At 40.6% G+C, this 14,725-nt stretch overlaps 1 protein-coding gene across 1 annotated transcript; it reads left to right on the top strand.

The window, feature by feature from the left end:
• The first annotated feature begins 1,463 nt into the window (after positions 1-1,463).
• RRAS2 (related RAS viral (r-ras) oncogene homolog 2) lies at positions 1,464-13,037 on the top strand. The gene is made up of 5 exons (XM_017727349.1): positions 1,464-1,575; positions 2,060-2,162; positions 3,591-3,699; positions 10,991-11,109; positions 11,581-13,037. The coding sequence occupies exons 2-5, from the start codon at positions 2,095-2,097 to the stop codon at positions 11,666-11,668; spliced, it is 384 nt and encodes a 127-aa protein (XP_017582838.1). The 5' UTR covers positions 1,464-1,575; positions 2,060-2,094; the 3' UTR covers positions 11,669-13,037.
• Positions 13,038-14,725: the final 1,688 nt, after the last annotated feature.

The following is a 14,725-nucleotide window of genomic DNA, read 5'->3' on the forward strand; positions in this document are numbered from 1 at the left end:
CTGGGTGCTGTTCAGGACAGTGTCCTGCAGCCTGCACTCATGGGCAGCTCCAAAGCCAGACTGGACAAGGACAAATACAGCCACATAAATTATCTTGGAGCTGGACAAGGACAAATACAGCCACATAAATTATCTGCCAAGAGCAGAGTTAACTGTGTTCTGCACTGACAGTGGTGTGTCTGGAGAAGGTTAGTGGGCTTGTGCTGTGATTTCAGTTCTTCCTTTTTTTTTTCCCCTTTTTTTTTTTTTTTTATTTTGTTTTCCCAACCGTGACATCTGTTAACTTGACTTTAGTAAATTTAGAGGAGCAGAGTGGTGTCTTGTTGGTATCTTTGAGTTGGTGTGATGGAACAGGTGCTTCAGCAAGGACTATGAATTCCAACATGGACAAGGAGATGTACCCTGGCTTTGGTTCTATCTTCTTAATGCAAGAACAAAGTCCTCTTTTTGCTCCATCGTAGGAGCCAATATATAGTTTCAAAACATTCCTAATTCCTTACTGGCCCCCAGAACTGAACAATGTACGCAGGTGGTACTCCTTCAGTTCTGCACAGTGAGGGTAATGCACTGAGTGCCTGCTGGGAGCACAGATAGGAAGGAATTTGATCAGGGTTCAGATTTGTCATGCCAGTGTGCTTTAGTTTTAGGTGGAGATTAACTTTACTATGACTGTATGCAAGCTAAAACTTCATCCTTCGAATTATAAACTTGTCTTCTGATGGCATTGTTAACTCAGTATTCAATACCAGATCATCCAGTCTCTAGAGAAATGTACCACAACGTGCTTTGCTTCACAGTTTGGTTGATAAACAACAGCCTGGCAGTGTCTGGTGAAGCCTTGTGCTTAGGCCATGGGTGGCACAGGCATTTCGTGGCTTATTCTGCTTTCAGGGTTTGTCTTTCTGGAGGGTGTAAATGCTTAAAGTCATTAATACCAGGAGAGAAATCCTGGGAACAAGGATGATCCAACAAATTTTATTCAGCTAACAAACTAACTGCCACTTGTGCTTTGTGGAGCTGTTGCTAGAAATTGTTTTAAAACTGCGAAGGAATTCTAGAAACAGCTGAGGAAATCCTGGTACTTCCCAGAAATTGCTGGCTCTGGGAACAGGGGAGAAAGTCCTGTAAACTTGAGAATTCTAAAGAACTTCTAAACCCTACCAGAAGTTCAGAGAAGTTATGAGAGTCCTTAGAAACTGAAAGTTTCTAGGGATTCCTGAGAAATTCTAGGAGTTACCAGTAATGTCTGGAAAATGTTAGAAATGCTGTGGGAATCCAATTAACTCAGTGACTCTGCTAGTAATCTCTACAATTTATAAGGAATAGGAAAGTCATTACCAGTTATCTTTGGATGAAGTGTCAAATGGCTGTACATGGATAAACATTCTCATCTTCCTTAAGCTCTCAAGTGTCCACTTTTAGCATCTCCCTCAGTGAGTGGTCTGTGTGTGTTTGTCTAAGACGCAAACTTGTTTTCTTCTCTGCAGTCCTACTTTGTTACGGATTATGACCCAACCATTGAGGACTCCTACACCAAGCAATGCGTGATAGACGAGAGAGCCGCGCGCTTGGACAGTAAGTAGCCCACCCACAGTGCCCACCAAACTAGGATTTGGAATGTCCATCATTCCCAGGAGTTACCTGGGTGACATGGTGGAATGAAAAACACACCTCTGTGCTGCCTCTCCCAAGTGCAATATAAATGCTTGGCTTTAAAAACTTCATTTCTTGCATGTTGATGATCTCTTTAAGGATAAACCAACAGCCCTCATCCCCATGTATCTCTGAGCATTTTCCATCTGTTTCAGCTGGTCAGGAATTAGCAGAAGTCCTCAAGTGTTTTGTTGTTCAGTTTGTTTGGTAGGTCTTGAATTGTTCAGAGTCAGTGCAAGAACTTGTTGGGAATATTAGAAAAGTATTCAGCAGTATCTGTGGAAAGTGGTTTCTGCTTAGCTGTGGTGCACAGGAGAGGCTCTCACAATATCTTATTAGGAATAATTTTTTTTCTCAGTCTATCAGAACATGAAATGTAGTAATCCATATTTTTGCTTGTGTTCAGTTCTGGATACAGCAGGACAAGAAGAATTTGGAGCCATGCGTGAACAGTACATGCGGACAGGGGAGGGTTTTCTGCTTGTTTTCTCAGTCACAGATAGAGGAAGGTAAGCCTGAGGTCAAGTTATTAAAACAAACAAGTTTTAATTATTCTTAAGTTACACCTTATCCTTCACTGAAATAATCTCAAACAGAAACATTAAGTATGCATTCACTTTTAGGTTCAAGGTGAGATGCTCTTTCAGCACTGATGAAGACTGATTTTGACCCAATCACTTTGTGAAAGTATCTGTTTGTTTCAATAGATGACTTGAAAGCATACACAAAAAAATGACAGCTCTATTCAAGAACTTTATTACAGTCCAGAATACCATTTTCCTGGAAGTGATTGGTATTCAGTCAGTTCTTAGGAATATCCCCTTGCCATGTGCAGCATCAAGTAGCTTTGGCTTTCTGAGTGGGTTTAGGGTATATGCCTGCACTCTTTTTCAGGCAGTGGTCCCTCTGCTTTGTCCCATGCATTGACTGAATGACTGCAGAGTGGAGATGAAGCATCATCTTAGGAGCTCATGGAGAGCTGTGCTTAGTGGCGTACATCCAGAGACTGATAACAGAAGGGATGCTTCTAGTTCACCTTTGCATGAGGTGTCTGACTACCTAATTATTTTTAATGGGACTTTTTTACTGATGATCATCTTGCTTCTAAATTTCAGCTGGCAAATTAAGTGTAAATGCCTTCAGACTGTATGTCTGGAATTAAATACAGTGTCTGGGAAGGATGCAAAGGGTATGTGATTGTCTCCAAATATCTGTGCTGAAGGCCCTCTTGTAGGGATGTCGCTTTAACAGTGTTTACTTGAAAGCAGTGATTTATTTATTCATTCCCCAAAAATCTTTGCTTAGGCCAGAGTTAGCTTTTTTAGTATACTATCCTGGAAGAAGTTTTCTGCTCTGCTCACCTTTCCTTAAACACTGCTGGAATATTCCTTACTGCTTGAACAGCATCTGTTCAAGCAGTACCTTAGTTGGTAACTGGAAACCTTTCTGATCATTTAGCCCTGCCATTTCTCTGTTCTTGAAGAAACAAAACTTTTCAGCTTTGATAGCTTCCCCAAAAATTCTTAGAAGTAGCTCTGGAGGTTGCCAGCTGAAATATTGGTCACCAGGATCTCTGTGCTGTAGTTTGAATATTCTAGATGGAGTAGAACTCCAGAGTCAGTAATTGCAGAATGGACTGTGGTTGGTTGACTCTCTGCCCCAGGTCCCTGTGGATTGAGACACAGTCAGTGTTTTGCTCACCCTGCAGCCCCACCTCAGCCCAGTGCAGAGGACACTGCTCACTTGGGGATTTTTTAGTTTGAGTGTTGAATGGTTCTCTAACTGGTCATGCTGTGACTCTGGAGTGCCTGCAGCTGTCTGTGCTTGTGTGTCATGGCAGGGCAAGTCCAAATAGGTGACTCATCATTTCTGAACTTTTGCAGAACCTGGGAGTCTATGAATTAGTGCACTGATGCTCTACTTGTGTTCTTTCACAGCTTTGAAGAAATCTACAAGTTTCAGCGACAGATTCTTAGAGTGAAAGATCGCGATGAGTTTCCAATGATCCTCGTCGGTAATAAAGCAGATCTGGACCACCAAAGACAGGTAATTCATTTGCTGTTAGTTACTGCTCACTTTCTTCCAGGAAATTCAGTTTTCCCCTCAAAACTAAACTTCTTCCCAGAATGGGAACAAACAAATGAAGTCATATCATACAAACTAATTCCAGTGCAAGAAGCTACACTCAGTTTTTGTACTTGAAGAACCTTAGGAGCATGATGGCATTCCACGCACAGCACATTTTCTGTCTGACTCAGTGGGGTTATGTTGAGACCAAATCTATTCACAGAGCTGAGAGCTTTCTGTCATGACTTGATTACTCAGGCATGAACGTGTCTAATTCCTCAGTTCTGGTACTCGCCACTGCACTGTGCCAGCAGAGTGCATTCCAACACTAACTCCACCAATCCTTACTCTTCAGTGCTCTTGCTTTTACCTTTCAGTGCTGTTAGATCTAAATTAGGAGCTGTTCACTGTTTTCTCTTTGGCCACTCTGCATAACTGACTTAAAGCTTTAAAAGTTGGAAGTACAGCAACACAATTTCTGTTATATTTATGTACCTTAAAGTTGTGAAACCAATACTTTTCAACCTCCTCTCTAGTCACAAGACAACTTAGAAGATTTAGCTTAGAATGATTTAAAGGACTTTTAAATGTGTTTTCCCTAGTTGCTATTGATTTTTATTGAATCAAACTAATTTGAGCTGAAATGAAAAAAATCTTACTATAGCAGCAGGAAAGGACCAGATGTCAAACTTGTATTTTCTTCAGCAACTAATTTGAGAAGCTTAGTATTTTCTCTTGAGACAATAAGATAACACCTAAAGTTTGCTAGCAAACACATGATTTTCTGAGAATAAAGTAAATATAACTGTAAAGAGAATAAAGTAAATATAATTGTAATTGTTTTAAGAGTGTCACAAGGAAAACATAGCTTAAAGAGCTCAGTGGGTTGTATGTGCATTGTTGAATTATAGTTACAGTACCAAAAAGTTCCTGTGGAGCGTGGTCCCTTGACTGTCACAGCCTCTTTATCCCAGAAGCTGTGTAGAGAGATCATGACAAAATTAAAAGCTATGCTGAAAGATGCTGCCTTGAAAGAAGTTTTCACAGAAGTAGCTCACAAACCCCTCGAAAGTAACTTTGAGCACTAACACATTCACAGAACAGCCTGTCCCTGAGACAGAAGCACATTTTTTTCATTCTTGTTACCATCATGCCCCCATAAGAATTCCCAGATTTAACCTTACAGGTCCTGGAACCATATGTACTTTATCTCCTGCACTAATGCTGGCATGGAAATTATGGAGATGAAACCAAACTGTTCTGCTAGTTGTAATTGCTGAAGGACAAACACCCTGATGCTTTGGGAAGGGAAATAACATCATTGCTGTCAGCCCCAGCTCTCAGGATACCTGCAAGTGTAGTTGGTAATCCTGTACGTCCATTTCTAGGAACAGCTGTGAACTTTGTTCTCTCTCCCCCACCCTCCTCATGTTATTGCACCACCTCTGCTTCTCCCTTAAAGGCAGAGAGGTGCCTGTCACCTGTTCTGCTTGTCCCTCTGTCCTGTTCCAAGCTGCTTTTTCAGGTGGTGGTGGGCTGGAAGACATTCAAGCTCAAAGCAGCTTTTTTCAAGTTGCCTAACTTTGCAGTTTTGCTGCCTGTATCAATATGTCTCCAAAATCTCCTGTTGTTTTTTATGGCTATATTAATTGCCTTAATTGATTAGATGCTGAGGGGTATAACTCTTTGGTGCTCTCACTCACCATTTATGTGCCAATTGGTGGACTTCTCCCTCCCATTATAAGCTGAGGCTTAGGCAGATGTAGCTGAGAAAACACTTCTGGGTTTGCTTAAACAGCTACTTACGTGTTCTTAACTCTTCCCTGTCCCTTCCCTGTCACATGGTGTGTTTCACTTGGCCTTAAGTCAGTATGAAGGAATTGTTTAGGGATGCTGAGCTGACATAATTGGTCCCCACAAGGGAGAGGGTCCACTCCCTCTTGACTTCACATTCCCCCTCTTTCCTTTGCTGGCCCCAGATGTCACTTGAAGCACTTTTGGAGTTGAATCATCTCTCTGGATGGGGAGGAGCAGAAATAGCTTCCTGGGACCTGTGCGAGCTAAATCAGCTTGCTGAAAGATTTGAGTGCCAATGCTGGGAGCATGGGAAGGGGTGGGACTGTGGCTTGGAGCAGAGCAGGGAGGAGCTGGGGTGGGGGGAAGCAAGTGAGACCTCGCCTTTTGGCAGCAGCAAGCAGTGAGATGTTATCAGCTGGGTGTTAAACAGAGGGGTTGTTTCTTCTCCATCGTGTGACCACTAAGTACAGCCATCCGGTCACTGAGGGGAGCAGCTTGGTCATCTGACTGAAAACTTGTCAACGAGTCCTGCCACCAACTAAACCAACTAGTCTGAAAGTGAGGAAAAACTTCAGCGAGGTTGTCCTCTCTGGCTGCAGGTTTCTTGTGCAGGCAGCTGCCGTGGGAGGGCTGGGCTCAAAGGCGAGAGTGCTCCCTCACCTTGGCTGGGAGTGCTGGGTGAGTGGGAGGTGTGGGGTATCCCCAGGCTGGGACTTGTGGGCAGAAACATGACAAGGGCAAATCCTCTGCATTTTTACACTTTTTCTGCTGATGTGTAGGCCTCACTTGGGCACCACCAACAACCTGCTGAGCCAGTGTCACACTTACCTTTTTCTTATCTGGTTCTTTCTGAACTTCTTTAATCCCAACTGTACATTTTTCAGCTTCAGAATTCACATAACATTTTTAGAAATTCAGGAAGCTGGGTGTCAGATTTTAGAGCAAAACTGCTTGTACTGGGCATCTGCCTGCTTTTTCCAAAAGGCAGGAGGCAGACTAGTGAAACGTGCAACCCCTGAAAGACTAAAGTTAAACAAAGTAATTTAGTGTGTTTGGATCGGCAAATGATACTCAACAAATCTTCCCAGAGCCCAAAAGAGTTAAACATGTGGAAAAGTTCTGGGTGTCTCAAGGGTCTGGCCACACCTTTAGCCAAGTAAATGTGTGTTGAGGTTGAACAGAGTACAGAGTACTATCGTTGTGACACCATAAATCTGGAGGCTAATGATGTATAACTAATCATCCTCATGTGGTGGCAACTGTTTCTCAGGAAATACATGAACTGGGTTGTACAGCAGAAGTGCACAAACAGTTGAATGATCTTGATGAATTGTTGGGGCTCACCAAAGGTGTGGTGTAAATTAGTGGGGCTCTTATATACCAGAGACACCAACTCACAAGTGGTTTTGGGAGAGGCATGAAAGAGTCAGTTTGAAATAGCAATTTGTCATGGTAATAACCGTACAGATAAATAGAGTTAAGCAGCTTTCTTGTGATTTTTGTCTCTCAATATCCCCAGGTTATGTTGACAAAGAAAAATGAGTCTTTAGAGGACAAGCAGGCATTAATCCTTAGAATGTATGATAAGAAATGAAGCTGCCAGTGTTTCCAAATTCCCCAATCAGTCACAAATTGCTGACTCTGAAACCAGAAATGAAGCACCATCTCTCACTGCTCTTTCTTTAAACTAAATGCTGTGTAGCAGTCTTTCGCTCAAATGGGTCAATTCCTTAGAACTCACCACTGGATGTTTCTACTGTAGGATAATTCACCAGATGTTTTAATAATAACCACTAGTGACGGAGGAGTAGACTTGTCAGTGCAGGTTATGTATGACTTTCTGTAGATAACTGCTAGCTTAAACTGGGTCAAGTCTGATCATTCCCCAGATGGCAGGGTTTCAAGGAAAATCCAAGTTGCAACAGGAAAGTGCTTGGGTTTCATTAAATGCTAGTTCTTGCTTTTGCATCATGACTGAGCTAACACAATGACCTAGTGCTGAGATCATCTCTGCTGGCAGGTACCTTTAAAGCAAGCTTTTAAAGAGCAGTCCATGGGACTTAACTCTTAACCATCACTTTCTTGTATGAGTGTGACAATAACTTCTTGCAGTGGTAGATGTTGAGGCTGTGTCCAGGGACACGTCTGTGCCCGCAGACAAGAGTGTCCCTTCTGGTCTTCCCGTGGCTTGTGTGATTTTGGGCTTCATAGAGAGTGATCAGTTGGGCATCTGATGCAGTGTCTGAGCACAGTGAGCCAGCTTGAACATGTGTCAGTGCTTATAACCACAGTTTGCACGTGCCAGAGCAACCTTGGATAGGAGAGTGTGGACAAACTGGAATTAGTGGATAGTGAACTATCCCTGCAGGAAAACCGGGATGACAGATGCACTCCTCAGGAGTGATGGAACTCTTGGCAGGAATGGGCAATGTTTGTGTGCTGGGAGCACTGTAGGGTGACCACAGGGTGGCAGAAATGGATTCCTCTCAAACTTGAGGAAGCATTTCATTGTTACCTGTATGATGTGTCCCTTAGTCTTGTGTCAGTGTCCTGGCAAAATACAGGTGCAGTGTCAGGTTAGGCAGCCTTGTAGAGTTGCTTTAGGTGGAGGAAAGCATGGAAACTTCAGAAATTAATGTATTTCTGACAGATATCGGGCACAACAGTGGAGAGAGGGACATATGTTCACAGGAGTAGTCAAATGAAAACTGTTTCAGAAGAAGAATGTTAACTTAGGGAGGTGGGCAATAGGCTTTTCCATGTTTGACTCGCTCACATCTTCTGTAATGAGTTTTCATTTGAGAAACTTTTACTAATTGTCTGAACAGCGTGAATGAGTGATATCCAGAAACAAACAGTAAAATGTCCTGTAACAAAAAGGATGAGCATTATGAGTGGTTCTCGTTTGTATTCAGCCTTAAGCTCGCTAAAACTGCAGAACCAGCACACAGAGATGTACACACAGTTACTACCATCAGATCTGTGGTTCTCTTCTGTCAAAATAACATCTAGACTTCTTTGAAGAAGAAGGATTTAGTTTTTATTTTGGTGCTGATGTTAAATAAGCTGTCCTATCACACTTCCTGAAAAACCTGTCATGTTACAGGGTTGTCATACTTGAGAAGGGACAACAAAAAGATGAAAATTCATGTTTTTATTTTCAAGTATTTCTATGTTTATACTTAAATTTTCCTCAGCTTTGAAGATGGAACTGGTATGTTCTGGCCTCTAATTTACATCTTGGGCACTGCAAATGTTTCCATAGTGTTTCCAAACCAAATATTTTTTTAACTGACTTTGTGGTCACTAAAATTGACCACAAGTAAGTTGACAATATACTCATAAGACTGACAAAAAAGGTTATTTTGGAATTAAGCAGTTACAGATATTCTAGTAAATACAACAGGAACTTTAATGTATTTATACTGTTTTAAATGCAGGATATTGTGGAAATGTAATTTAACTTTATTACAGGGTTAGTTTGACTTATACCTATAATGTGCTTTAGATAGAGTAGTGAAGAAATTCTTTAACATATGTTTAAAGGCAGAGTTCAGTTTCTCCTCAGGATTATGCATTCCTTGCCAATTATTTATTTTTATTGAACTTTAACCTCTAGGTTTCTGGGGCTGCAATAAACTGTGCAGGGGTGAAGAGAAGTAAAAGGAGTTTGTTTTGTAAGAACTGTTATATCTATACTTTAACTTATCTGTCTGAGGTAGAGATATACAGAAAATTCTGGAAGGTCTGGTGCAAACTTTAGGAGATTCTACAGTGTCACTGATGTGCCAGAAAACAGCTACAAGTATTTGTCCAAGTGCAGCCTTCCCAAGCTTTGGAATCAGAATATTTCAGTATCTGAGGTCAGAGTGGAGGGTTGAAGTGGAATTGTTCTTGCTAGGGGAGCAGGAGTCTTCATTATTATTCAGTTTTCAAACAGCAGAGGAGGGTTGAAGGATTCCAGTTCTCCTTATGTGCCCTGCAGTTAAAAAGACAGGCTCCATCCAGTAGTTGATCTTGGGGTTGCTTCTAAGGGTTTCTTTTTTTGCTTCAGCTGGTGATGATAACACTGAAATGAATGCAGAGTTGCTGTGAGTGTTTGAGCTCAGCAGATGCATCCTGAGTTACTCCAGCTAATGGCACAGGGTGCTGGGAGCATTTTGAAGAGCTTCACGAGGGTTTAGTGGGAGCAGCTGGGGTTTTCGCAGGAAGGGGTTTAATATAGTACCAGTGGGATGCTAAGGACAGAGGAATCAAACATGTGGAGATGCCATGCATGAAGGCTCTCAAAGCACTGTGTAGCTGTTAAGAAACTATTCTGCAAGCTGAAAAGTACTTTGTTCGTGCACTGTGGGGAATGCTGCCACTACTTTTCTATTCCCATCTATTTCTGTTTCTGTGTAGCTTCTTAATCTAATGAATATTTTGAGTTCCTTTTCAAAACTAATTTAAAAATAAATCCTCCTTATTTTTGTTCTTATATCAGTCCTCTACGTGCTGGTTTAATGTTTTTCTGTGAAAGCAGTGTAATCTTTGACATTTCTTCCTCTAGGCATTGTCTTGGCAAGATCTGTTGTACTTCCTTTTATCACTGAAAGCTGCCCTTTCCTCCCTGGCCCTGTGGGTGACCTTCCCGTTGGAGCCTCTCATGCCTTGCACTACTCAGGGTGGCCTCTGTTCTCTGACCTCGCTGCTTTCCACCTCATCCAAAAATATGCACTGATCTCCTTTGCTTTTGCTCTGTGACCAACTTATTCCTCCTTCCTGGAATGGTCCACTGGCTTCCTGTCTTCTGCTTCATCACTTTAAATTTTATACCAACTTTTTATGATGCTCATTGTTTCCTCTTCATCTGCTTTTCCACTGTTTTCCCAAGGAGTCATTATGGAGCCAGGATTTCTTTAATATTTATGGATTACCTGAAGGCTTTGTGGATTTTTAGAACTCTGGCAATCTAAGCTATGTTTAAAACTGGCTGTGTTAATATTTTGCTATATCATTAATAGATCTTTTTTTTAATGACTTTTATAAAGACTTAGAAGCTGAACAGCAGTTGTTGTTTTAAAAGTAGTCTGATTTTTTTGTTCCTCTAGATTTAGCTGGGACAATTAGAGGGTGAATTAGCAATAGTATTCAGAATTCTGTTAGCAATTCAGCAGATGGTAACTGAAGCGCTTGCTTTGAGGAGGAGCAAAGGAACCATGTCTGCATTTGAAGGAAAACTTTATCTTTATGCAGAACTGAGGAAAAGGCATCTGGAGTGAGGGGAATTTCTTGGAGAGTCAGTCTTTGCCTATTGCAGAAACTTACTTTAAAAAAAAAATCTGTTTCCCAGTTATATCATGTGGACTGTGCTGTGCCCAAATAACCATTACTGTTTGAGAGAACTGGATCCTTAACATGTACATGCAGTGTCTGCTGATACAAACCTGCTTGCAGAACCCTTGAGCCTAATCACTGATGTCTGTTACAGGTGACACAAGAGGAAGGCCAGCAGCTGGCACGGCAACTTAAAGTAACGTACATGGAAGCCTCAGCAAAAATCAGATTGAATGTAGACCAAGCTTTTCATGAACTTGTCAGAGTTATAAGGTATGGTAATTGAGACCAGATAATTAATGTCCATATGTTAATGGATAGCTGCAGGAAAGGTGTTGAAATGCAGTGGGAAATTGCTGGGGAGATTCTGCCTGCTGTTACCTCTAAGCTTTGACCAATGATCTCCATTATAAAACACTCAGGTTCATTAGGAAAAATGCTTACATGAATTTAATATGTATTTGAAAGAGAATTTTGTTGCCTTAATCTTTCAGATTTTATTGATCACCCAGTCAGTAAATGTGATAAAGTAAATCTGAGACTGGCCTTCTGTAAAAAATTGTTTCTTATAAAAAGAAAACCAAAAAGTGAACTCAAAAGTTATCGCTTACTTTATCAGTAATTTGAATGTAAAAAGGAAGTGCATTCCCTATGAAAATGTAAAAAGAAAGTGTAGAATACAGTAGTTATGTTTGTTTAGCTGAAAATTATTCTATGAATTTAATTTGAAATACCTATTTCCAGGAAATTTCAGGAACAAGAGTGCCCTCCTTCACCAGAGCCAACACGGAAAGAAAAAGACAAGAAAGGCTGCCATTGTGTTATTTTCTGAGAATCCCAAGAACCAAGCTATCAACTGCCAGATTATTTTTTTTCTTTCCATCATTTTACATCACTTCTGGTATTGGTCTAGCCTTATATGTGCATGTCCTAAAAGTGGTCACCAGAATAGCCTTAGTCCAAGAAGCTGGCAGAATAGTTCTTGAAGAAGACTCGGTCATCCTGGGGCAGACTTCAAACCAAAACACTAAGGCTGCTTCTCTAATACCACAGTTCCTTCCTTCTCTCCCTTCAGAGCTTGCGCCTTGTGGAGTTTTATTCGCAAAGGAGATGAAACAAAACCGTGTAGGACAAGGTGTTGAAGTCATGCATAAGTTGTCTCTTGTGAATTAATTTATTTTTACTTCTGACATTTCATTAGCTATTACAGAGACCTATATTGGAGTATAGAGAATACTTTTTAAAAAAGGGGTGGATTGGCTTTTTTTTTGTTGTTTTTGCCCTCAGTTAAATTAGACTTGAGTGTTCAGCTAGCCTTAAGAAACCTACACTGAATTTCATTGTCAGCAAAAATTTTCATCTCTCATTTATGCTGCAGTTTTATTTCGGTGGCCAAAACATTCTACTGTATTTATTTTATGAATCCAGAACAGCTGCAGGATGATTACTACTACTATTAGGATATGGCCAAATACCTGAGCTCATTCTGGATTGAGGCATGTCAGCTCATTAAGAAATTTCACATTATGTTTGAAAACAAATTGTGTCTTCCTTTGTATTTCTGGGTAAGGGATTAAGGAAAACTAAAATTGTAGCTGTTTTTGTTTCATGTGATATAAAAACGAATTTGATCTTTCCATTGTCAGAGATGATTAAATGTTTTTGCTATATACTTTTATACATTATTTTCTTATCAAACTAGTTAACAAGTATTTTTATATGTTTGTAAGCAAATATGCTTTCACAGCATAACTTGTGTATATGTAAAGATGAGTATTTAATTCTCACAGTTCACTTTTAACTGACAAAATGTGGGATTTGCCAAACTGTGGTAAATTTCTCCTTACTCTCCCCGTTATACCCAAGAATGGCCAATATTGTGCCTGCCCAGCACACCTATAGAGTAAAATCTAGTGTTGTGTTTTAATGAATTTCAGTATCCCTTACTAAAGACTGACCATTATGTGAATTATTAAACTGTAAGACTTTTAACTGATTGTTTAGTTAAACTGTGGATGGTTGTTTGAGTTCTGTGGATTGTGTTTAAACAATTCAAGAGTATGGTCCCTGATATTGAAATACTGAGTGGTATTGCACAGTTGTCACCTTAATTGAATGTGTCCAACAGTTCTTTGAAACTTGATTATTAAGCAAACCCTTGTATAACTTCAGGTGCTAGAATTAAAGATGATCTAACCATTTTTGGGGGGTAAGCACACTGCCTCTTTCTGAATCTCTTCCAAAACCTGCATTTTTTTGGGGGTGGGGGGTGGGGGAGAAGGGACTGATGGAACCTGGCTAGGGAATAGCAACGCATGTCTGCACAGCATTTTCTTCAAGCTTGGAAGTAAAGAAAAGCCATTTCAACTTAAGTCATGACAGATGACAAAAGCTGATGTTTGCTTTGGCTTGAAGTGTGTAGTCAGTGGTCCAAACAATAATCCTTGTGTTTTCAGGCTCAGCTATGCTCACTGTCAGGTCCTCTGCCATGAATCTGTATGTGTCTCCTGAGAAAACGGGGCTGAAACAAGTTCCAGGTACCTTTACAGCAGCAAGGCATTAAACCTTGAGGTCGAGATACTGCCAGGCATTGCAGAGGAATTTAAGTTTTTTTAATGTAATTTAGATTCGCTTGCATAATGCAGTTTTGAGAGAGTGGGTAGCTTCCCCTCCCTGATGGATTTATTGGTTGATGAAAGGCTACTTAGGAGGAATGTGTGGAAGATTCAAACAAGAAGTTACAGTGGAAACACATTTGGGAGATGCATTGCATTTTTCAAGTCAAATGTAAGAAATTACAGCCTGTAGCAAACACCACGTGTTTTCTTAGCTATGTAAAGCTCTCTGGAGTTAAATCACTGAATATGTGGCATTAGAACGAGTTAAGACAACAGATTACAGCATGTGTGCTGAGACTGAACTTGTGAGGTGAACATATCTTTAGGTTTTATAATTTTTTTCCTATTTTTTTAACCTTTTGCTCATGGTAGAATGGCTTTAAATAGTAGAGTGTTACAAATACAAGTTTTTTTAACATGCAGCTCCTTGTAACCGATAGAGAAGGTGGTAGAGCTCCACATGGAGAGATGGATAACTTTGAGGAGGTTGATGCTAAGGATCCTACACCTGCTGAGCCATGTTGAGAATGTGGTGAACCTTACAAACAAGATAAACAACCCTGGGACCAGCAGCAGCAGCTGCTGTGCAAGTCTGGGCTAAGTTTATTAACTAGGATGTGTGCATGTGCTTTTAAAGGCTTCTGCTGCAGAGAATGTGCAGAGAAATCTCTGTGTGATGTCGTCATCTCTTTTCCAGACTGGTTCCTTATGTGCCACTTTAAGGAGATGTTAAATGTAGGCCTTTGGATCCTACTCTTCAGACATGAAGTAAATATTTGGAGAAGTAATAGGGACTTTTGGCCAGTAAGGGTGATCTTGGTGGTTGTGTGTTCAAAGCAGCTGAAGGTATTTCAATGATTTGCTTTTCTAATTGTTGTACCTGAAGGTAATGGTGAAAAATTATGCTTCTGGCCCTGGTGTGATGCTTGAAAAAAATATAATAAGGACCTTGTCAGTCTTTTAAAAAGTACAGTCCTGATCTATATGCCTTGGAGTAGTTCTTAATTTACAACATTGCCACCTTGCTGTAGGATAGAGTTTAGCTGACAACCCAAGAGAGTTTCTTACAACTTTTCCTGTCAGAAGAAATGCTTTAAGATTTGTCACTTATGTTTGTAGTCACTTCAGTTCAAGGCGACATTCATAAATCTATTTAACTTGCAGTTCAGAAATCTGGAGTGTTTAAAATGTACCCAGAAATCACCTCTTGCTCTTCCTAGAGCACAGGGGTAGGGTCTGGACCTGTGTTTCAAAGCACAAAAAAACATCTC

Source organism: Corvus brachyrhynchos, unplaced genomic scaffold (genome assembly GCF_000691975.1).
Source record: "Corvus brachyrhynchos isolate BGI_N302 unplaced genomic scaffold, ASM69197v1 scaffold542, whole genome shotgun sequence".
Taxonomy (NCBI): Eukaryota; Metazoa; Chordata; class Aves; order Passeriformes; family Corvidae; genus Corvus; species Corvus brachyrhynchos.